This window comes from Ptychodera flava, chromosome 3 (assembly GCF_041260155.1).
Source record: "Ptychodera flava strain L36383 chromosome 3, AS_Pfla_20210202, whole genome shotgun sequence".
In the NCBI taxonomy this organism is placed as follows: Eukaryota; Metazoa; Hemichordata; class Enteropneusta; family Ptychoderidae; genus Ptychodera; species Ptychodera flava.
This window is the reverse complement of record NC_091930.1, coordinates 37,765,283-37,787,804: the sequence shown is the minus strand read 5'-3', so window position 1 is coordinate 37,787,804 and position 22,522 is coordinate 37,765,283. Positions and strand designations below refer to the sequence as shown.

Genomic DNA, 22,522 nt, shown 5'->3' with positions numbered 1-22,522 from the left:
GCATATTATATCGCTTATGGCTCCGTTTCTAACAACCCAACGTAAGAGCCTCGATCCCCATTGAAAGTTGTCCCAGCAAATTGCCGGTTACACATATTGATTGGTGGTGATATCATGTCGAGCGATCGTAATCTGTACTCTCGGGCAAATAATTAACCGATTACAAGGAGACAGAACTTATCAGGTCAGCTGAGAGCAAAGGTTTGTTCCGTGACCTTCCTTAGACAATAGCTTCCCAGCGTATCATTTTTAGTGTCGCCGCTTGTAGTACCCGTGTCCTGTCCCTCTACCCAGGACTAGAAAAGTTGCAATGAAAAGCCAACGAGTGAGGGAAAAAAGTATCCAGAAAGTATACGACTCAGGAAACAGTGAATAACGGTGACATAAAGAATGACGTGGCCACACCTACAACATGATTTGGTCGGTTTTATTCCGAATGCATTTCCATGAATAACGTTGACTGACGGAATGATAGGCTGTACGTATAGCTTTAATATTTTTACTATCTTGTCTGTAACTGTCCCGGTCTGGCTTTGCGGAAGATCTACAAAAAGTTGCTGATGTATTGCAACCATTGAAAAGATGAAAATAGCTATTACGGCCTATCCGCCACTTCAATATTATGTTGTCTTGGCAAGTGACTCAGAACCAGTCAAAGACTGTTCAGTGTGTAATATTGCCTAGAAATCATTTAGAATTCAATAGTACTTAATTCGACGTTCAAACGTACATTAAGAACTGCTCGATCCAATATATTTCATTCTTTCATAACAAATATGATAAAAGCACTTCAATGGCAACTGTCCCATGCAAAATCAGTCACTCCTTGGCGACTTGCCCTCCTGTAGGGCCAAGAAAAATAAAAGTTTGTTTCTCATCCTCGCGCGTGTCAATGCAGACCCGCCGCGTCAACCTTTTTTCTGCTAATGGGGAAATAAAATAAAAAAATAAACGCAAAAATACGCGACGATAGTGCATAACACTGAGCTGTATAAAACAGAACTGTAAACAAAATAACTGACACTAACGTTCCATCCAGAACTGTACACATTTGTCACTGTCATATTACTAAGCCGTCCAAACTGTACATTGCTGCACTAAATGTCAAACCACAGAACTGTTGCTATACAAGAATACTAAAGCAACACCGCTGTGCATTTATCTCTGCGAACATTCCTATAATGTTTTCATGTTTTTTCGGCGTTCTTGTTGATTGAAGAATAAAAAATGAGTTAAAAACCCCGCGTCACCGCATCATATTTGAAATATGTCTAGAACGGGAAAACAAACCTTTTATTATTATTGGCCTAATAGGTAAAATATTGTCTTCATCTCTAAATAGTATGCACCTTTGACCTTATATCGAAATAAAATATGCGATTCTAACAGACGGAAGATAGCTGCAAAAGGTCTGGATATTTGACCTTTACTATTTTGCTTGTAGCCTACCCAGAGGAACCCTTACACCTAAGCGGTTTTTTTTCTCTGCTACCATATTTTGAAACCCTAGTCACATCCATACATCTGTAACGTGGGAAAAACCCGTCACGGTCAAAACAATGATAACTTACCACTGGGGGATTATAGAAAGCAATATATTTATTTCTTTATTTCTTTATTTATTTCACTTCAGGAGCGTGATGATATTTTTGGTGCAGAAATTATATCTTGCGGGAGGCCATTCGTAAAATCAATCAATCAATCAATCAATCAATCAATCAATGTTCAAAGCAATATAACATTCGTATGTGATCAAGGGGCAGGTATAAATTACATCGAACATGGGAGTTTGTGTACATCAAGGGAAACACATTTTACAGAATTGGGTTAGCGATGTACTTCGTGCAGCAAGACATATTCCCATGGCAGTTCATAGCATACTCTACGGTTAATCCTAGTAACCAGGGCCAATTCATTGATGTAAAATAATACTAAGAACACAAATTGCATATTTCAGTTAATTCAGAAATCTCTATGACGATGCCTAAGGTGTATTGCTTTCTTCGTTGTACTTCTCAGCCTCGTCGTTGGGGGCAGCACACACTGTATCAACATCTGGAGAGAGAGAGAGAGAGAGAGAGAGAGAGAGAGAGAGAGAGAGAGAGAGAGAGAGAGAGAGAGAGAGAGAGAGAGAGAGAGAGAGATATTAATAATAAATACTACGTTGTAATAACATTTTATGTCGGGAATCGTCAATCATAGCGAAGTAAATCTAGGGATGACAGATTCAATCACATGATTGCTTGTCTGTGATTCTAATATGCTCTACTGTGATGGTATCGTTTCGCATTGTGTAGGTGTCTGCTCGGGCTTCAATAGCGGCGGTTAACATTTTACGGTTTTTCTAGTCTTACCGACAATGCATGCTATCAGGGGTGGTTGTATTGTGTGAACTGTGAATCACCTTTCTGTTTGAATACATCGACATTTTAGAGTTGGTGCATGGGAATGCATGTTATTCCGCCACTTGATACCACATTTTGTATCGACAATGTCTTGCACCTTGTGTTATTGCATCGATCCTGGATCTAGAGTTTCCGGAGTGTCTACGGTTTAGACGGTAGAGTCACTGGAGACACAAGTGACAGAAAAACCACATCGATGGCCCAGTGCAAGAGGGGCGTGACTCGGTTTTTCAACAAAGTGAGTTAGAAGGGAATAACGGTTTTAAAAGCCTCCTACTTTAAAATTCAACTTGTTTGCGGTTAATGGTTTTATGGGTGAAGGGTGATATCAAACATATATATAAAATGTCACAAATGAAATATGTTATAATTATGTACTAATTTTTATGTACACTGAAAAATGTTATAAGTATATACTAATTTTTATGTAAACTGAAAAAAAAATGTGGAGTTACGTCCCTTATGCACAGGTCGATTTTCTATTTTGATGAAATATTCCTGGAGAACATAATCATTGATGTTCTCACATTTTGGATGTTTTTACATCTTACCCGCGCAATAAAATGGTAACTCTAGTGTGTTACGTCCTTATTGTACTGACTTTCAAGTTCGAAAGGGTCGCGACTCAAGTATCGTCCCTACTGTGATATGATTTGTACTGACTTTTTGACTTACAATTTTCACAGAAGATGCATTTCACCTTCCCGAAAACACCATCGGAACTAATTTGGGATAATTGGATCGTCGTATTTTTCAAATTTCTCAAAAGTGTTAGGTGCCCTACAAGTGAATGTTGCAATATTACAAATTACTCATAAAAGCAAGTGTATAACTTTAAAAAAGCAGATGAGCATACATGTGCAGATTAAACTGACATTACTTCACTATCCAATTATCCGAAATTAGTTCCAATCGTGTTCGAACTAAAATGTTTAAAATAACTCAATTTTAGCCACTTACTGCAGTAAAACGTTGAAAATGCGCAGTAAAAAACTAAATTGACTGTCATGTTCAACTATATTTGTGGATAATCGACATCACTGAGTATATGATGGTATGCTTGTCAAATTTTACTGGACCTTAGCTGACGAAATTTAATGTAAAGTTAATTTGTTCAAAAAAGTCATTCTGGGACACCTTCATGTATCTAATTTTTTCTACGCGTGTTTCTCACTTTATCCAAATAATGACATTTCTTTCATATTTTAGTCAGTGCGACGTTGCAAGATATAACATCCGTGGGTTACGTCAATATAGATCGTTTCATAACGCAGCCGCTGTATGAGGTTAGGGTAAGTCAACAAGTATGTCTGTGTTTACAAACCTGTATGTTTCACGAGCTTAGGAAGAAAGTCGTTCCAGAAAGCACACTCCTTGGCTTTCAATGCTCGCTTGTTTTCCATCTTTGGAGAGAGTTCTTTGTACGCTAATCCGGGTACTTTAAACAGTGGCCAGTCTTCCCCGGATGATTCCTCCTCAGCACTAGATAGATTTGGATTTCTTTGGAAGATATAGTATGAAGATTGAGAAAAGGCATATGTACAAGGTATATATCACTAAATTAAATATGTCTGTCTGTATGTCTGTCTGTCTGTCTGTCTGTGTCTGTATGTATGTCTGTCTGTCTGTCTGTCTGTATGTCTGTATGTATGTATGTATGTATGTATGTATGTATGTATGTATGTATGTATGTATGTATGTATGTATGTATGTATGTATGTATGTATGTATGTATGTATGTATGTATGTATGTATGTATGTACGTACGTACGTACGTACGTACGTACGTACGTACGTATGTATGTATGTATGTATGTATGTATGTATGTATGTATGTATGTATGTATGTATGTATGTATGTATGTATGTATGTATGTATGTATGTGTGTATGTGTGTATCTATCTATCTATCTATCTATCTATCTATCTATCTATCTATCTATCTATCTATCTATCTATCTATCTATCTATCTATCTATCTATCTATCTATCTATCTATCTATCTATCTATCTATCTATCTATCTATCTATCTATCTATCTATCTAGCTATCTATCTATCTATCTCTATGTATACATGTATGGAAAGTAGATTTTAGTGACAGAGCGGTGAAAATGTACGTATACAAATGATAAAAATTCAAAGGGAAAGATCAACGTCAACATCATGATATTGTGTAAACTACGAATTTCAATATATGATCATCAGATTTTTATTACGAATATTAAATTAATTTTCCATCCTTTGACAATTATTAACCTCCTATTTGTTCAGGACTTACATATTATATTAGTTTGCTATATTGTTTATATCGAGCTAATTGAACAATCGTGACGAATCAAATTTGTACCATTATAACATTTCTGTTTGATATCGTAGACTCTGACCATGAAGTAGTATTTACATGCATTTTTTACGCAATTGTTATAGAAATACCGGACGACGCGCTGACCATTAACGTTTATTTATGGGCAAGGGCGAGAGGAAAGCCAAAAATTAAAGGGCGAGGCTTGACGAGTCCTTTAATTTTGGCTTTCCTTTCGCCCGCGCCCACAAATAAATGTTAATGGTCTGCGCGGAGTCTGTTATTTCCATTATATTATCAACGAACCCAAGAAAACCGTCAAAATTTACGAAAATTTCCCTTGCAAACGACAACGGGGCCCAGAACTTGTCAGCGAGTGGTGCGCGCGCTGCAAAAATTTTGCAAATCCGGAGAGTTTTCGGTAAAAAGTTCAAACTTGGCCCACAAGTGCTCCATTTTATTTTGTGATCGATTATGATCTTTGTACAAATCACAATTTTCGTTTTAGCTGTAAGGTTACTATGTTTACGATATTATTCATATTCACGGACATGTAAACAAACCATTACTGTGTATTTGTGGGCAGTCATGTGGTTCAGCTCGACCAATTGAAATGCGATGGACAGGGCATGGTAATATAAATTTCATTAAAAAAACGTCTTACCCGGATTTAGCGAAGTTTGTCCAGTATTTCATGACCTTAAGTGACATAGCCACTTCCTCTGGGTTCATTGTGACATTCTTCGGGGCTTTACCATGACTGAAGTGTGCTCCGAACACAAATTGCAAATCTTCCCCGTGGGCAGCTTTCATCCATGTGATCGGCCAAACAGAGGTAGACGGCACGTGGGTCATGTGATACATATACACGTTGAAACCAAATTTCGCGTAAGCGCGGGCCGATTTGTCCGCCGGGCACACGAACATGTAGTCGCCCTGCATTTGAGAGTAGGCTTCGACATAGTCTGCGTCGTCGGAGTCCGCTTCCTCCCAGTTGACGTACATGAGTTTGATGGCGTCCTGCACAGCCGGAATGTACTTGAACGACTCAAACAAGAAAGCAGACCATACTTGTTCGTAGACAGTCTTGTCCATAAACACCTCGGAGTCGTTCATCGCATGGGCCATAACCATGGCTAAGAACAGCGTACCTTCGTCGGCGTTGGTACCGATCATGATGTTGACGTCTGTCTTGGTAAATGCTCCCTGACTGAAGATATCATCTGCCATTGCGCTTATATAGTGGCCATCGATGCGAGGTATCGTGGCGTACATAACGTCCTCTATCCCGAGTCCAGTAGCATTCATCAAGTTTTTCTGTCGATGAAAATGGTAAATGTAAGAAAATGCTCTTCACTAAATTTTGGGATCAGTGTTTTCCCAATTCATCTAAACGTAAACGATAATTGGCACATATTCAAGGAAAAGCTTGAAGAAAGGCCTTATTATAACCTACAATTTTACAATCTACATTGAAAAGGATGTAAATTTTTTTCGATATGCTTCGCAACTTCTATATTATGCGCAATTTTGTTCCAATGTCGCATAGAAATCAAGTCTTCCCGGTTGGACAATTATATGGTTGTCATTACCATTTCAGGGTCAAGATTTTCTTCGAAAGTCTCAGCCGGTACGGTGCGTAAACACTTGACCAATTCTTCGGTGCTGTCCCTCTCACACCCGACGACTTTGCCGACGCCGTGTGCCAGCACGCTTTGCTTGGGTTGTTTTCTCCCAGCATGCCACCAATTGTTGCTGTTCCACTCTGATTATTAAAAAGTCCAGAAACTGATTAATATCGCTATACAATAAGCTCGTTGTAACATAAGTACATTAAGACAACTTAAGGTAGTATGCGCCTCGAGGACAGACGTTCGGACTTTCAAACTTTTACAATTCTTTTCTGATCAATCACGTGTGGTGTGGAGGCTCATTTTAAAGCTTTTGGCGTAAGAAAAATTTCACTTAGTTTTTTCGAAAATCGAAATTTTTACTTTTCTCCATAGAATTAACACAGCGATGGCGACCATTTTGAATTTCAAATCTCGATAAATCTCGGGTAATTTGTTTCGCTAGTACCAAAGTTTGCACAGTGACCTCCGATTTTTATCCTTGATTTTGAAAGATGATGGTTGAAAGATTCCTCGAGGAAATTTGGGCGAAAGTTTGTCTTTCACTTTCGAGGAGTATACTACTTTAAGCTTGGCGACTCGGCGTAATCCGCGATGCGATCTTCTTTGCACAGATATCGTCTGCGCTCTTGGAATCGTTACACTCATTTACCTAAAAACGTTGACTTGGTTGAAATCGGTAAATAAATAAACAACAAATGATACATTTTTGTTCAAGAGACCTCTCTTTTGTTTTTCATAAAAAAATATTTTTGAATCAGTGAACAAGAATAAAGTCACGGTGGATTATCGTGCAAAAAAGGACTCAGCGGAGGATGACGGAATTGCGCCATCATGCGGTCAAATCTGCCTTCAAGAATAAAATTTGAAATTTCTTACTCTTTTTGCACCCATAATCGACAAATTTAATTATTGAATAGATTGAAAAAATGCATAAAAATAAATTCAAGAACGTCAAATGAAAGAGTGAGAAATTGTTAAAGGCGAAAATTGTCCTTCAAATATGGCTAAATGGCACAAAATAAACCTGAGCGTCTTCACCCCGTTGCGACGCCACACATTGTCCTGAAGACGATGAACATTAAAATTCACTAGCTCAAATATTACCTACCTGCATAATGGCCCTGTGGAACAGTCCATCACTCAGTGGCGATAGAAGCAACAACTCAACACTTGAGCTTCCGGCACTCTCGCCAAATATTGTCACCCTGTCTGGGTCTCCGCCAAAAGCTGTTCACACATAAACACGGATGAAAGACATTGATTCTGCGCTTGACATGCAACACTCCATATGTCCGCACACTGAGAATCACCTGCACATCACACTGCACTTCCAATTCATGATGCGTTTTTTTTTCAGAGTTTCCCTCCATCCGAGTGTTCTGTCCATTATTTTGCTTGTCAATCAAATTTGTATAATTTGTGCTACTTTTTAACATTGGTTTACAAGTAATATCGTTATGCAAACAGGTATAATTTCCCGTTTTCTTTTGAGAAGCTCGAGCTAGGCTTGCAGAAATTTAAACTAAAATGGATAACCCAACCTCGAACAGACAGTGAACTATGTTCAGTCGTAGCAAATGGTTGGTCATTCGTCCGAGTTCACCTCATACCTGCTGCGTCCAATTTTAAAGGAAACAGGCGAAAAGTCTTTCCAGGCGACACAGTAAGTCATATTATCATACGCATAATAACTGAAACACAAAATACGTCTAACTTTACCTGCGATTTTTTCTTTGACCCATTTCAAAGCAGCTACCTGATCATGCAATCCGTAGTTTCCAGGGGCATGTTCATCACCTGTCATGTAATCGAGTCAGATTATTTACAAAATGAAGCAAAAATAAATATTGAATGACCTTGAACAAAGCTGTGAAATGGACTAACACACTCATCCTTTTCAAAAGGCGAGAATTCAATCAACAACCTTACAATAAGACACAGACCAACCTGTATTCATCTGTTATCATTTAATGTTCGAATACTGCTAGAGTCCTTTAGTCGGACGTAGAGTGTTACAATTAATTTGCTCCAGCAGCGCTAAGTTTGAAATCTGGATAAATAGTTTTATATTGACCCTAACATCACGAAAGTTATTCGGAATTATGAAGTGTACTGTAAAATGAAAGAGCGAAATATAAAAAGATGGATAGGTAGAAAGATGGACAGATACATCGATAGAGAGACTGGACAGATATATAGATCGATCGATGAATAGATAGTCAGACGGACAGACAGACAGGCAAACAGACAGACAGACAGATGGATTGATTAATTTATTCTGGTTTATTAGGCGTTCTTCCTTCAATTGTCTTACTACTAGTTCATATCAAACATGATCTTGGACTTGGAACCTACCTGTGGCGAAGAACCCAAACATACCAAGTCGATAATTTATTGATACAACGATGACATCACCAATCGCTGCCAGTGCTGTGGCGTCATAAAGCCCATCTTGGGTGGCAGAACCTGTGGTGAGGCCACCACCGTGAATCCATACCATTACTGGCAGATTGGCGGTCTGAAATGACATATCTCGAGAGAATTAATATGCTCAGCCAAAGTTATCAAATTACATGTACATGACATATGTACATGATATCTTAGATCCGTATTGCATATCTTACTGAAAGCATGATGCTCTCTCTCTCTCTCTCTCTCTCTCTCTCTCTCTCTCTCTCTCTCTCTCTCTCTCTCTCTCTCTCTCCCCCTCCCCGGTGCACATTAATGTGCTTTGTGTCTTGCAGGACACAACGGATAGTGTTGCATTGTAGAGTTAGAAAAAAAGGAACCAGGCGTTATTTCGAGCAGCCTTGGCTATGCCTTAGTCTATATTGTCTTCGTGTTACTAAAAGGCCATCATGAGACAAGCAGATTTCAGTCAGTGTAAACAACAGCCTCTCCAATGCAAAATTCACATTTAACATTTCACATTATTCATTCGTTAGGAATCTTTAAGTTGTCAGCCAGCCCCAGTAGACTGCCACACTGTTCGCCACGAGAGAGAGACTCGGAGAGAGAGAGAGAGAGAGAGAGAGAGAGAGAGAGAGAGAGAGAGAGAGACAGAGACAGAGACAGAGACAGAGAGACAGAGAGATTACTGACGATTACAAATTAACAACACTGTACATGTCAGACTGACAGTGTTGAGAATAGAAGAAAAGTCGAAAACTTTTCATGTACTTGAGAGTAGCATTGTTCCCGCTGGCGTCTTCTTTACCTGTGATGTCGCCAGCGTACTGGGTACAACTAAATGCGCATGCGTACACTTATGAGCACAACTGTCGTCGCCGCTGCAGCCACAGGCGGCCTCATATACGCATCTTGTTATTAATTAATAGTCAACACAACTAATTATGCTAATCCGTGGACTTATCTGGGATTTTATGGGTTGGTTAACATTGCGAAAGATAGAAAAAGTTTACATCTCTATCTTTCATAAGGTCTTGCTAAAACGTTGAATCTAAAGTTCAAGCTCCCAGAGTGAAACTTTTTAATAAAAGTAGTGTTACCAGACTCTGAAAGTACCTCATTTAAATGCAGGTACAAAGAATTTCTCTTATCGGTGAAATAATTAAATGTAAAAAGAAAGTGGTAAGTGTCCTCTATTTCATCACTACAAAGTTTACATTTTCCATTACCTTTATAATTTGCCCAGTTGAGTTTATATCCCTCAAGGTCAATAGAGTTTGTTCTAATTTTAAAAAATAAAGAAACACCACGTAAACAGTGATCTTGAGGGTCATTCACATAATTTTCTCATGTATTATCTTTTTGGCCCACTAATATCTTGTGTTGTCGCCAGCACAGGGTAATCAAAGTGCGCAGGCGCTTCACGATGAACAACGCTGCCGCTGCGGGGCCAGCTCCCAGGAGTTGGTGTCGGCTTTGAAGTTGTAGGTGACAGCTTTTACGTTGTAGGTGTCGGGTGAAATTTTACAGTTGTCGGCTCTTGAGCTGTCGGTGCCGGATAAAGTTTTGTTGTTGTCGCCAGCTTTTTCTTTTTGATATGTGTAAAAGTTGTCACCTGTACATTCCTATGTAATTTTGCATTGATACGAATGTCGTTGATGGGGGTCCCAAACAGCTCGCTATATTAACGTGTTTTAACTAACGATCATACCAGCTACGGCATGCGGTGATACGACGTGAAGCTACCTAGTACACGTCTATAGGAGGTACATAGAATCATTATACATTACCGTGTTTGAACAGTTATTCAACACGGCAAAGCCCGTTAAATGGAGACGTTGCTGTTTGACCTTGAGAGAAATAGCTGCATGCACCAAGGACGCACTTTGTGACTACTCACATTTGCTTCGAAAGAGTACATACAGCGACTTCAGTCACTATTAAGAAACCTATACACTTCGCAATGTTGAATAACCGTACAAACACTGCAACATCGCATGATTCGATACACCCCCTAGATGTAGGCATTATCACGTCGTATCATCCCAAGTCGTGGATGGTATGATCGTGAATAGTAACTTTTATCGTGACATTTTAATTGCAATGTCAATCAATGCCAAGAAAATAGTATGGACACGAATTGAGGTAATATACTGTACTACGCAAAACAAGGTGGGATAATTCATTGTATTTAACATGGCAAATACCTCAATGAAATACTTACATCAGACACCGGTTTAAACACATTCAGGAACAGGCAATCTTCACTGCGAGGTTCTTCGAAGGGTATAAGTGGTACATACGGCTGACGGCAGGCCGAGCCAGCATTGCTTGCATCAAGCACCCCCTCCCAGGGAGCTTTAGGCTGTGGAAGTCGAAACCTGAGGTCACCGACCGGCGGCTCGGCGTAGGGTATCCCCTTGAAGACCTGGACGGTACGCTGAACGTCGACGTCCTTGTGGGAAAATTCCTCCGATTTTCCGACTAGTTTTCCCGATTGGATTTCTATGATCGGATCCTCAGCTAAAGCGCAGTTAATAAATAAGGCGGCATAGAGTACATATTTGGCACAAATCATGGTTGACGCGTGTACCTGTACTTTCCAAGGACACGTTGTGCGATCTTCACCATTCACAGACGTCGATTCGCGTACACTCGATCGATTTGTTCAGCGCACTACTATTATGGAAATGTTCTCCACAGCGTCCAGTCAGTGCAGGCAGGAATATGGCTGCCGCCTTTTATCGAAACGTAGTATACCAACATGATTACGTCATTGTCGATACCACAGTTAAAACTGCAAACAGCGAGATGCTTGTAGATTAACGTGAATAGTTGCTCCAACCATGATTGGAGTTTTCAGTTCGCTTAGTGACTCTGCGTCACATGTGCCGGTGATATCTTTTTTCAAGCAAAGTGAAATTTATTCACAAATAGTGACTTTGATGGTAGATAAGTGCCTACATAACTGTAAATAAGTAAAGCAAACGAAAAATGTACAAAGATTATATTATATAACAAAGTGATATAACATGTTCATAGTGCAGTTTAACCGTCAAAATGAGTTCAAGACGCTTCCTTTAGTTGACTACCAAGTCTCACCGACCCGAAAATATACTGTAAATTCAGTTGCATCATGATATTAATCTTCTTTACTTGATATTACACAACTTTGCAAGGGGAGCCTTATCTGTTACGTAGGTTTGTTAGTTTTTGAACTTAAATAATCTATTGCAATTTATTCGTTCACTGTATCATCCGACTCTGTCGAATAAAAATCAACTTCATCTTCTGATAACACTTGATATGAGTTGAATGTTGGTATCTCTCCGAAGTTTCCATTCGTCATCATGTCTTTGACAAATCTTCTTCTTTGATGTGGCGTCATTTCTGTCTGTTCATATCGCCGTTTAGTTTCAGACACAATTTCTTCTGTTGCCTCAGACAACATTTTATCAGGGTCGAAATTATCTAAGGTAATATCATTTCTCACACCGGATGTGAAGTGCGCCCTCAGCTTTTTGTTATTCGTGTTAGACACTCACAAAAAGGTGTACTTAGTTTGAGAAATATTTTGCAAATATCATCTTTACTGCTTTATTGGTATCATCCAACGTAAGAGCCTCTTTAATGCTTCCCCTACTTTCAACTGCTTTCAACTGCCGGTTTGAAAATTTAGACCTATATTAAATCGTGGTAATATCATTGCCAGCGATCATAGTCTGTGCTCTGGACAAACAATTTACCTGCTGCGAGGAGGTAAAAGGAAATGTTTGTTCACCTCACTTGGACAATAGCTTCACAGCGTATTATTAAGTGTCGCCACTTAAGTACCCGTTTTCTGTCTCTCTGAGCACAAGAAAAGCTACCATTAAAATCAGCAAGTGAAAGAAACAAGTATCCAGAAAGTAAATGACTCATGATCAGGAAACGGTGAATAACGGTGACATAAAGAAACATATAGCCACACCTACAACATGACTTGTACGGTTTAGGCCGAACAAAAAAAAATTGTGCTGTTCCGATAACCCGACCTACTCTTGTTTTTATTTGCCGACCCTGAATTTTTTAAGGCTACGTAAACACGGAAGTAAAAGAATAAGAAAGAAAAACGCGTAAAATCACGCGTTAGTTACTTTGCATTTGGTTTTTGCTTGAACGAGGATGTCTTTTATGGTTTTGTTTCCTTTTATATGTATGATACATTATTATGGAAATGTAGCCAGTGTTTGACCTGAAAAATGCGTATTTAAAGATAAAAATATTTAGGAAAAAAATTTCTACCGACCTACCTACCCTATTTTTGAAAACCATGTAATCGAAACGGCAAAAATTATTTTTTTTGGCCTTATACCCGTATGAATTCTGTCATAGCATTAAACTGGTGAAGTGATCACGGTAGGTTTCATTTATTTGTCTATTTTTAATATCTTGGAGGCAACTGTTCCAGCCTGACTTTACGAAAGATCTTAGAAAAATTGCTGATGTACTGCAACCATAAAAGGACAAAAATAGCTACTACGGGCCACCCGTCTTTGCAAGTGACTGAGAACCAGTCAAAGGCTGTCAAGCGTGTAATACAGGCTGGAGAGTTGAAATCCTTGAGAAGTTACCTGTACTTAACGTACATTCAAACCTGTTAGATCCAATATATATATATATATATATATATATATATATATATATATATATATATATATATATATATATATATATATATATATATATATATATATGTGTGTGTGTGTGTGTGTGTGTGTGTGTGTGTGTGTGTGGTGTGTGTGTGTGTGTGTGTGTGTGTGTCATTCTTTCATAACGAATATGATAAAAACACTGAAAGGATCATTATCCCTTGCAAAACCAGTCCCTCCTTGTCTACTTGTTCTCCTGTAATACATACACTAGTGTCTCTATCTTCCAATAGCACAACAACATGGATTATATCAAAATAAAACACGTCATTGTAACAGACGCGGGAGCCTGCAAATTTAAAAAGCCAGGACATTTGACCTTGTCTATTTCGCCTTTACCCAGATAACCATTACACCTGTAGTCTGCTAAGTTTGCAACCCTATAGCATACCCATAACTTGGGAAAACCAACCACAGTCAAACCAATGATAACATACCACAAAGGATTATAGAAAGTAATATATGTATTTATTCATTTATTTTACATCATGAGCGGTGATGGTGATATTTTTGGTGTAGAAATTATGTCTTGCTGGAGTGCGTTCGTAAAATCAATCAATCGATCAGGTTTTCAATCAATCAATCAACCAATATTAGTAACGCGCCATAAGCAATATTATTCTCGGAGTCGCGGTTGAATCAGTGTACATTAGTCTTTCAGTGATGCTTGAAGCTGTTCACAGTGGATTCTTGCCGTATGTCACATGGTAAGGAATTCAAAGGTTGTGTAGCTACAGATAAAAAGCTGTCCCTCCGCATGCTGTCAGTCTATGTACGCGCAACTGATTTTCCGATTCGTAGCGAAATGCACGACCAAGTTTGTAGGGCTTATCAAAAAAAAGTCTCGAAAACAAACTGGAGCTTTGTTATTGACGGTTTTGCAAGTCAGTAGCATAATTATGTAGTCAATTCTGAATTGAATTGAAAGCCAGAAGTGCTGTTTGACGACTGAATGTATATGGTCTGAATTTTTTGGACCGTGAAAAATTTCCGCTGCTGTATTTTGAGCAAGCTGAAGGAGATAAATACTTGAACCAGGGAAGTCCTTACGGTACTGAATTGCACACTATGTTCTAGTAGTTTCGAAGACAACACTCTTAGTGTTTTCAAACTGATAGTAAACGAACACACAAATTAAACGCCGTCAATGTATTATATAGCTACTTACATGTTCTCTACGTGATGACGATATCAAGTTATTATTTTGTCAAATGAGATTTCGAACATTTCGATTAAACGAACAGAAAATTTTGATCCGCCTTGAAATAGATAATTGACTCCGGCTGAAGCCACGCCAGTCTTTCGGAGTGAATCTATTACATTTTTCCAGTACAGGATATCACATCTTGTATTAAAAATTACTGCAATTTCACGGCTTTGATTCTGTATGTTCAAAACAATATCACATTCATATGTTGTCAAGATGTATGAATAAATTACAGCGATATGAGAATTTGTCTACTTCGTGAGAAAGAAATATTTTACACAACTGGGTTAGCAATGTACTTCGTGCAGCAATACATCTTCCTACGGTTAATCCTTGTGACCTGGGTCAATTCATTGATGTAAAATAATCGTAAAAGCAAAAACTACATATTTCACTTAATTCAGAAATCTCTATGACGATGATTAAGGTTTATTGCTTTCTTCGTTGTACTTCTCTGCCTCGTCGTTGGGGGCAGCACACACTGTATCAACATCTGGATATGGAGAGAGAGAGAGAGAGAGAGAGAGAGAGAGAGAGAGAGAGAGAGAGAGAGAGAGAGAGAGAGAGAGAGAGAGAGAGAGGAGAGAGAGAGAGAGAGAGAGAGAGAGAGAGAGAGAGAGAGAGAGAGAGAGAGAATTAATAATAAATACTACATTGTAATAAAACTTTATGTCGGGATTCATCAATCATGGCGAAGTAAGTCGAGGGTTGACAGATTGAAACATATTATTGCTTGTCTGTGATTCTAATAATATATGCTCTTGTATGATGGTATCGTTTCGCATTGTGTGTAGGTGTCGTCTAGGACAACTTTATGTATCTCATTTTCCCCTGTGTGTTTATTACTTGATTCAACTAATGACATTTCTTTGATCTGGATCTATAATTTTGGCCAGCTCAACGTTACAAGATCTAAAATCAACTTATAACCTTTGGTCAATATAGATCGTTTCATATCACTGACGTGGTAAAGTGTGAGTTACGGACAGTCTAATTGCACGAGTATGTCTGTATTTACAAACCTGTATGCCTCACGAGTTTAGGAAGAAAGTCGTTCCAGAAAGCACACTCCTTGGCTTTCAATGCTCGCTTGTTTTCCATCTTCGGAGAGAGTTCTTTGTACGCTAATCCGGGTACTTTGAACAGTGGCCAGTCTTCCCCGGATGATTCCTCCTCAGCACAAGATAAGTTTGGATTTCTTTGGAAGAAATAGAAGAGAAGGCATATGTAAAAGGTATTGATATTATATAGGGCTCAGTCCTTTTTGTCGCACCAGGGATTAAGATCATAAATGTTATTTGTACTGATTCATGAATTGTTACTTGCTACATACGTTTTTACGACAACGATGCCCAGTTTACCCTCTGTTGGAAGCGGTTCACGTACACGATGATGTCAGACCCTGCAGGTATAGATTTTCTATAATGTTTTAAAATGTTAAACGAAAATTGGCAATTTTTTCCATGGTAACAACCTATTGTGTTTACAAGAGCAGTATTGTGTCATCATTATCGTTGCAATTGTAACTGCACTGCCCGATTTCCACTTGCAAGCTGAAAACTATAGTGTTCTGTCTAAAAACTTGCAATTTTTCGCATCCAGTTATTGACGCAGGGGGCGCTTTTCTAAAATTCAATCCCAGCATTCTTTTAGTATGTCCTCGTTCATATTCACGCCAGTTTTCTCTTTTTCTGTTTTTTTAGGGATGATAGTAACGATATTTTTTATCAGTGACAAGGTGGATAATAATATTTATTGGCTTTTAAAAGAGATATATTTTATTAATGGCATGTTATAAAATAATACTTTGCAGGTTTCGTATGTATTTATTTACGAGCACGAAAAAACACATGGCGGCGCACGTGCACAAGAAATAAGTTAGGTACACTTCCGGTTATTCGCATAGTATATAATGAATCTGCACCTGCTAGTCAGTGAGCCGCTGGTGCGACAATTATTAATCTCATGCATGCATACATACATGTATGTATGTGTGTATGTACATGTATGTGTGTATATGCATGGTTGTCTGTCTTGACAGAAATAAACATTATAAAAATAATAATAATATCAGCGAGAAAGACACTTCTACAAAACATTGTGACCTACAAACTTGAAATACGATTATTAGATTTTATCACAAGCTGACTTAAAATATATAATTGTTGACAATGATGAATATCCTTAACTTTTTAGACTAACAAGTTAGATTCCAGTTTGCTATATCTTTTAAATAATCTGTTGCAGCTACTTCAAAGATTTAGTAAATCGAAATTCGTGAAAAATTTGTATTATTTAGAGTATTTCTCTTCGACTACGTCGAATTTGGCAAAGACTATTATTTTGCAATACTTTTTTCTCTTAATTATATTTATTGAAAGTCAAAGCTTACCCTGATTTAGCGAAGTTTGTCCAGTATTTTATGACCTTCAGTGACATAGCCACCTCCTCTGGGTTCATTGTGACATTCGTTGGGGCTTTACCGTGACTGAAATGTGATCCGAATACAAATGATATATCTTCCCCGTGACCAGCTTTCATCCATGCCACCGGCCAAAGAGGGTTAGACGGGACGTGGGTCATGTGATACATGTACACTTTGGCGCCAAATTTTGAGTAAGCGCGGGCCGATTTGTCCGCCGGGCACACGAACATGTAGTCGCCCTGCATTTGAGAGTAGGCTTCGACACAGTCAGCGTCGTCGGAGTCCGCTTCCTCCCAGTTGACGTACATGAGTTTGATGGCGTCCTGCACGGCCGGAATGTACTTGAACGACTCAAACAAGAAAGCAGACCATACTTGTTCGTAGACAGTCTTGTTCATAAACACCTCTGAGTCGTTCATTGCATGGGGCATGAGCATGGCTAAGAACAGCGTGCCTTCGTCGGCGTTGCTACCGATCATGATGTTGACGCCTGTCTTGGTAAATGCTCCCTGGCTGAAGAGATCGTCAGTCAGAGCCGTTATATAGTGACCATCGACGCGGGGTGTCATGGCGTTCATGACGTCATCCATTCCGAGTCCAGTGGCATTCATCAAGTTACTCTGTCAGTGAAACATAGAAAATAGGATGAAATGATGTTCTCCATGATTATTATCTCATTAAATGACAATTAACCTAGCGGCCTATGGAGTTAAGCTCTGGTATGAAGAGAATAACTATTAGTGCCAAGTTTGTTAACCCTTTTAGTGCTGTAATTTTCCCACCAAAATTTTAGTGTAACATTTTACTGATTTCATGAACATTTCTTTAATTTTGCGGTAATTTAGGATCAAGTGGACATAACCTCAGTTTCAATGGCTACAATTTTGTAAAATCTGGAAAAAATAGTCTAGATCTGAAACAAATTGCTGGCTATGTTATATTCTATAACGACAACAAAAGTTGACTTTGGCACTCAAAGGTTTAATGAAGAAGATGGAGAGTACTCTTTGATAGCTTACTTCAGACAGCCTCATCAAAAACGGCAAAAATTGCCCCACAAATACAAAATTGCAGATTTCTTCATAATTTGAATATATAATGTTTTGAAAAATATCAATGTGCAAGTTTCACTGTAATGTGAACAAAACTTCTAAGGATATCCCTAGAAACCTGCATCCCGAATTTCAAAACAATTGGACAACAGGGAAATAATTATATTGCTCTCCCAAAACAGGGAAAATTCCCCTCCCAATAATTATGCGAATTCCACCCCAATTGAACAGATCTGATAGCAGTCATCCCTAGTAGCCAGCATATCAAATTTCAGAGAATTTGAACAAGCGGTTTCAGAGAACAATATTTTTATGCTTGTGTGTCGATTTTTACTTGTAATACACATTTTTTAAAATATCGAATACAATACCAATAAGTAGGTTTAATTTTTTCTACCATTATAGGGACGTCATTACCATTTCTGGATCAAGATTTTCTTCAAAGGTCTCAGCCGGTACGGTGCGTAAACACTTGACCAATTCTTCGGTGTTGTCCCTCTCACATCCGACGACTTTGCCGACGCCGTGTGCCAGCTTGCTTTGCAATGGCAGGTTTAACGGCCGGGGAAAACCACCGAGGGATGCAGCTCCACTCTGATTGTCAGGGAATGATCAGATATGTATGTTAAAATCTTTATAGCTCGAACTTGCTGCAACATTGTCATCTGTGATTGAAATATGGTTGTAAGAAACCACCATCTCACGAACAATATCTTATAGTCTGGTGTTGATAAATTGTAGAGAATCTTTATTAATCCCGGGAGTTGCGTTCATCCACGGTCACGCCACAAAATGTAACTATTCACACTAGCGGCACAAAGTTTACACAAAAAAGTCTTAGGGGATGACGAAAATATGGAACATGCAAATGAAAGCACTTTCTAGAAATGTGTTAGTCTGGTTCTGGTTAGTTGTTCGCTGATACATTGTTTGTTTTTTTGACTGACAAACATTACTATCATGTGCAAGAAAGATCGAGATAATCGTCAAAGGTGAGGGTCATCCTCAAATTCAAATACTAAACGGCACAGAGTAACAACCTTCCTTCGCCGGTTCTAATACTTCGCATGTAGGGATTCAAAAGTTCACATGAAGTCAATTTGTACCTACCTGCATAATCGCCCTATGGAACAGTCCGTCACTCAGTGGCGATAGAAGCAAAAAGTCAACACTGAATGCACCGGCGCTCTCACCAAATATTGTCACTCTATCTGGGTCCCCACCAAAGGCTGTCCAGAGAAGTACAAATCAAATACGCTAAGTCTTGTTGTGACATGAAGAGCCTTTCCTCCCCCATTAAATAAGTTAACGTTCTACTGTATTGCCACTGTCCTTTGTATTTTCTTAGCATCCTAACATCTACCAAGTCGATCATTTTTGCTAATTTAAAATACTTGGTGGCACTTTTTGACAGCGGTTTACCAGTAATACTATTGTGACGTACATAGTTCTAGCTACATGTTCTGTTGTAGAAGTTTGGGATAAGTTATGCATGACTAAGACTGGCGGTAGCTGCTGACTCTCTTGACAGATAGTGCAATGTCTACTTTCACACCAAAGGGTTGCTCTTTCCACCAAATGGCATATACAGGAACTAAAAAAATGCAATTTTACCTGCAATGTTTTCTTTGACCCATTTCAAAGCAGTCAACTGATCGTGCAATCCGTAGTTTCCAAGGGCATGCTCATCACCTGTCATGTGACCCAGTAAAATCAATGTACAAAACCGAACAAATGTCGCACACACTTATAATACTATATAAACCAATGAATATCTAACGAATTACTATTCGGCTTACTGGCTCGGGGTTGAATTACAAGTTGGTAAATTAATCAAGATGTTTGTGTTTGCAACATCGGTCACTGCGGTACCAAAACAAGGCTTGTAATAGCTCGAGTACTAGCAGAATGATTGAGATATATGTTACGGTGTGCAGTGGCTGCGACGAGTTGTGACTCTATGAAACCTACAAAATGTTCTAAAGTACAGTAGTCAGTGCGCAATAAGACTGCTTTCGACAAATTGGAAATTAACAAACAAACAAACAAACGAAACTAATTAACAAACAAACAAACAAAACAACGAGACTGAGCCTTGAACAGATATCAACTGACTGACTGACGTGCGGACAGATACACAAACTAAGACACAGAGGGTGTACAGAAACAGGATAGACAAAACAACACAGAGAGGGACAGTCATATAATGGGATACATAGGTAGGTAAATAAATATATGACAAATAGATTGCATTATCTCGGACGTTAATTTTCAGTTTGCCTGACTACGAGTAACCAGTCACGTGAAAAACGATGCTGCGTAAATACTAGTAGATAAATACATGTGTAAATAAAAAGACTGACGGTTAGACAGACAGATAGATAGATAGACAGACAGACAAACAGACACACACACACACACAGAGATAGAGGATAGATTGATAGATGGCTTCTAGTTTATGAGAGACTCTTTTTTCGTTTGTCTCACTGCGTGTTCATATTAAAAATTATATTGGACTTGGATCCTACCTGTTGCGAAGAACCCGAACAAACCGAGGCGATAATTTATGGATACAACGATGACGTCACCGATCGCCGCCAATGCCGTGGCATCGTAAAATCCGTCTTGAGTGCCAGAACCCATGGAAAACCCACCGCCGTGGATCCATACCATCACTGCCAAATTATCAGACTGAAACGGTACGCAGTTTTGTTTCTTATTAGTACAGAAAACATATATGAAAATGTCCGAATTCAAGCAAACATGTTGAAATAATTCGTTCAAAATTTACCCAAATTTACCAAATCATACACCATGCACATCATTATAACCCTCTCTCTCTCTCTCTCTCTCTCTCTCTCTCTCTCTCTCTCTCTCCTCTCTCTCTCTCTCTCTCTCTCTCTCTCTCTCTCTCTCTCTCTCTCTCTCTCTCTCTCTCTCTCTCTCTCTCTGTAGCATTTTACGGCACGATTGGCCCAGATAGCAAGAAAACGCTTTGCCTTAGGAGTCGTTTGTTAGGACTTACTCCACTGCAAACGCATCTGCTGCACAAGCAGATTTCATCTTACATGCCCAATCGTTTGATACCTGCACAAAAGTAAACCACTGTGCATCGAGAGACAAGCCGTTCGACAGCTCTTGGGTTTTGAAATGCTATCATGTATAAGTGGCGTAACGCGTATGAACAATCTAAGATGGTTGCATATACCAGGACGGTAAGTATATTACAATTTAAAATTGGCAGTCTTGAATCCCATGTTCTCGCGTCCGTAGTTGTTTGCATTGATTGTTTTTGTGGGTTCAGTCCTTTGCTGTCGTTGAATGTTTGACACAGTTAGTCAATTTGTCCAGAGATAAGGCTGATGAAAATATAAACTACACCCTTTGAAAGAATAGATCATACCGCTCAAGGAGCTATGATTGCATTTTAAATGTACGTTTTGTACTTCTTCTAAGCGTTACTATCTGAACCACGGGCTTAAAAAACAGTGAGGGCCAATATTTATCATGTTTGCCCGGGCCGATTAACTGTACCGAAAATATTATGTAACTGTGGTGCGACACCCATTCCTAGCATAGGAGATTGCAGGTCACAATATGCCGTCGCTCTGACTTGCACAAAAGGAGTTTTTGATAAACGTTTCCATTGTTGTTTGTCGATGACTACCAATTATTGTTAGGACTCGACGATGCTTTACAATTATAGGTAATTTATGATTCATTTCAACTAAATAGTCAATGTAACACGATTAACCTGTACTTACATCAGACACCGGTTTAAACACATTCAGGAACAGGCAATCTTCATTGCGAGGTTCTTGTATTGGAATAGGCGGTGCATACGGCTGACTGCAGGCCGAGCCACCTTTGCTTGCATCAAGTACCCCCTCCCAGGGAGCTTTAGGCTGTGGAAGTCGAAACCTGAGGTCACCGACCGGCGGCTCGGCGTAAGGTATCCCCTTGAAGACCTGCACGGTACGCTGAACGTCGACGTCCTTGTGGGAAAATTCCTCCGATTTTCCGACCAGTTTTCCCGATTGGATTTCTATGGTCGGATCCTCGGCGCAAGCGTAGCTTATAAGTAAGGCGGTGTAAAGAATAAACTTCACAGAAGACATGGTCGACGTCTGTACTTCCTTCGGACACGTTGCCATCATCAGCATTCACGGACCTTCCAATTGTGAAGACGCCCGCCCTATCGATTCGTCCTGCGCACGATTCTCCAGCGACCAATCAGTGCATTGAGAAAATTGACGAGACGGCCTATTATCATGATTATAGAAGTGTTGTAAACCTACATGATTACGTCATTGTCAATATTACAGGCAATACTGCAAACATGGAGATGCTTGGAGATTAGCGCGCAACTGATAAGAAGTTTAACTTTTGAATACG

The 22,522-nt window shown here is 39.1% G+C and overlaps 2 protein-coding genes across 2 annotated transcripts; both read right to left on the bottom strand.

Annotated features, from left to right (window-relative positions):
* Positions 1-1,384: 1,384 nt before the first annotated feature.
* Positions 1,385-11,429, bottom strand: LOC139129946 (putative inactive carboxylesterase 4). The gene is made up of 8 exons (XM_070695645.1): positions 10,977-11,429; positions 8,699-8,861; positions 8,063-8,140; positions 7,452-7,570; positions 6,302-6,474; positions 5,374-6,026; positions 3,730-3,905; positions 1,385-2,055 (listed from the first exon to the last, which is right to left on the bottom strand). Coding segments are annotated over exons 1-6 (888 nt in total). The 5' UTR covers positions 11,331-11,429; the 3' UTR covers positions 1,385-2,055; positions 3,730-3,905; positions 5,374-6,025.
* A 2,460-nt stretch (positions 11,430-13,889) lies between these two features.
* On the bottom strand, positions 13,890-22,334 carry LOC139129942 (fatty acyl-CoA hydrolase precursor, medium chain-like). Its single transcript, XM_070695641.1, has 8 exons — positions 21,892-22,334; positions 20,656-20,818; positions 19,742-19,819; positions 19,238-19,356; positions 18,545-18,721; positions 17,043-17,695; positions 15,673-15,848; positions 13,890-15,143 (listed from the first exon to the last, which is right to left on the bottom strand). The coding sequence occupies exons 1-8, from the start codon at positions 22,288-22,290 to the stop codon at positions 15,073-15,075; spliced, it is 1,836 nt and encodes a 611-aa protein (XP_070551742.1). The 5' UTR covers positions 22,291-22,334; the 3' UTR covers positions 13,890-15,072.
* Positions 22,335-22,522: the final 188 nt, after the last annotated feature.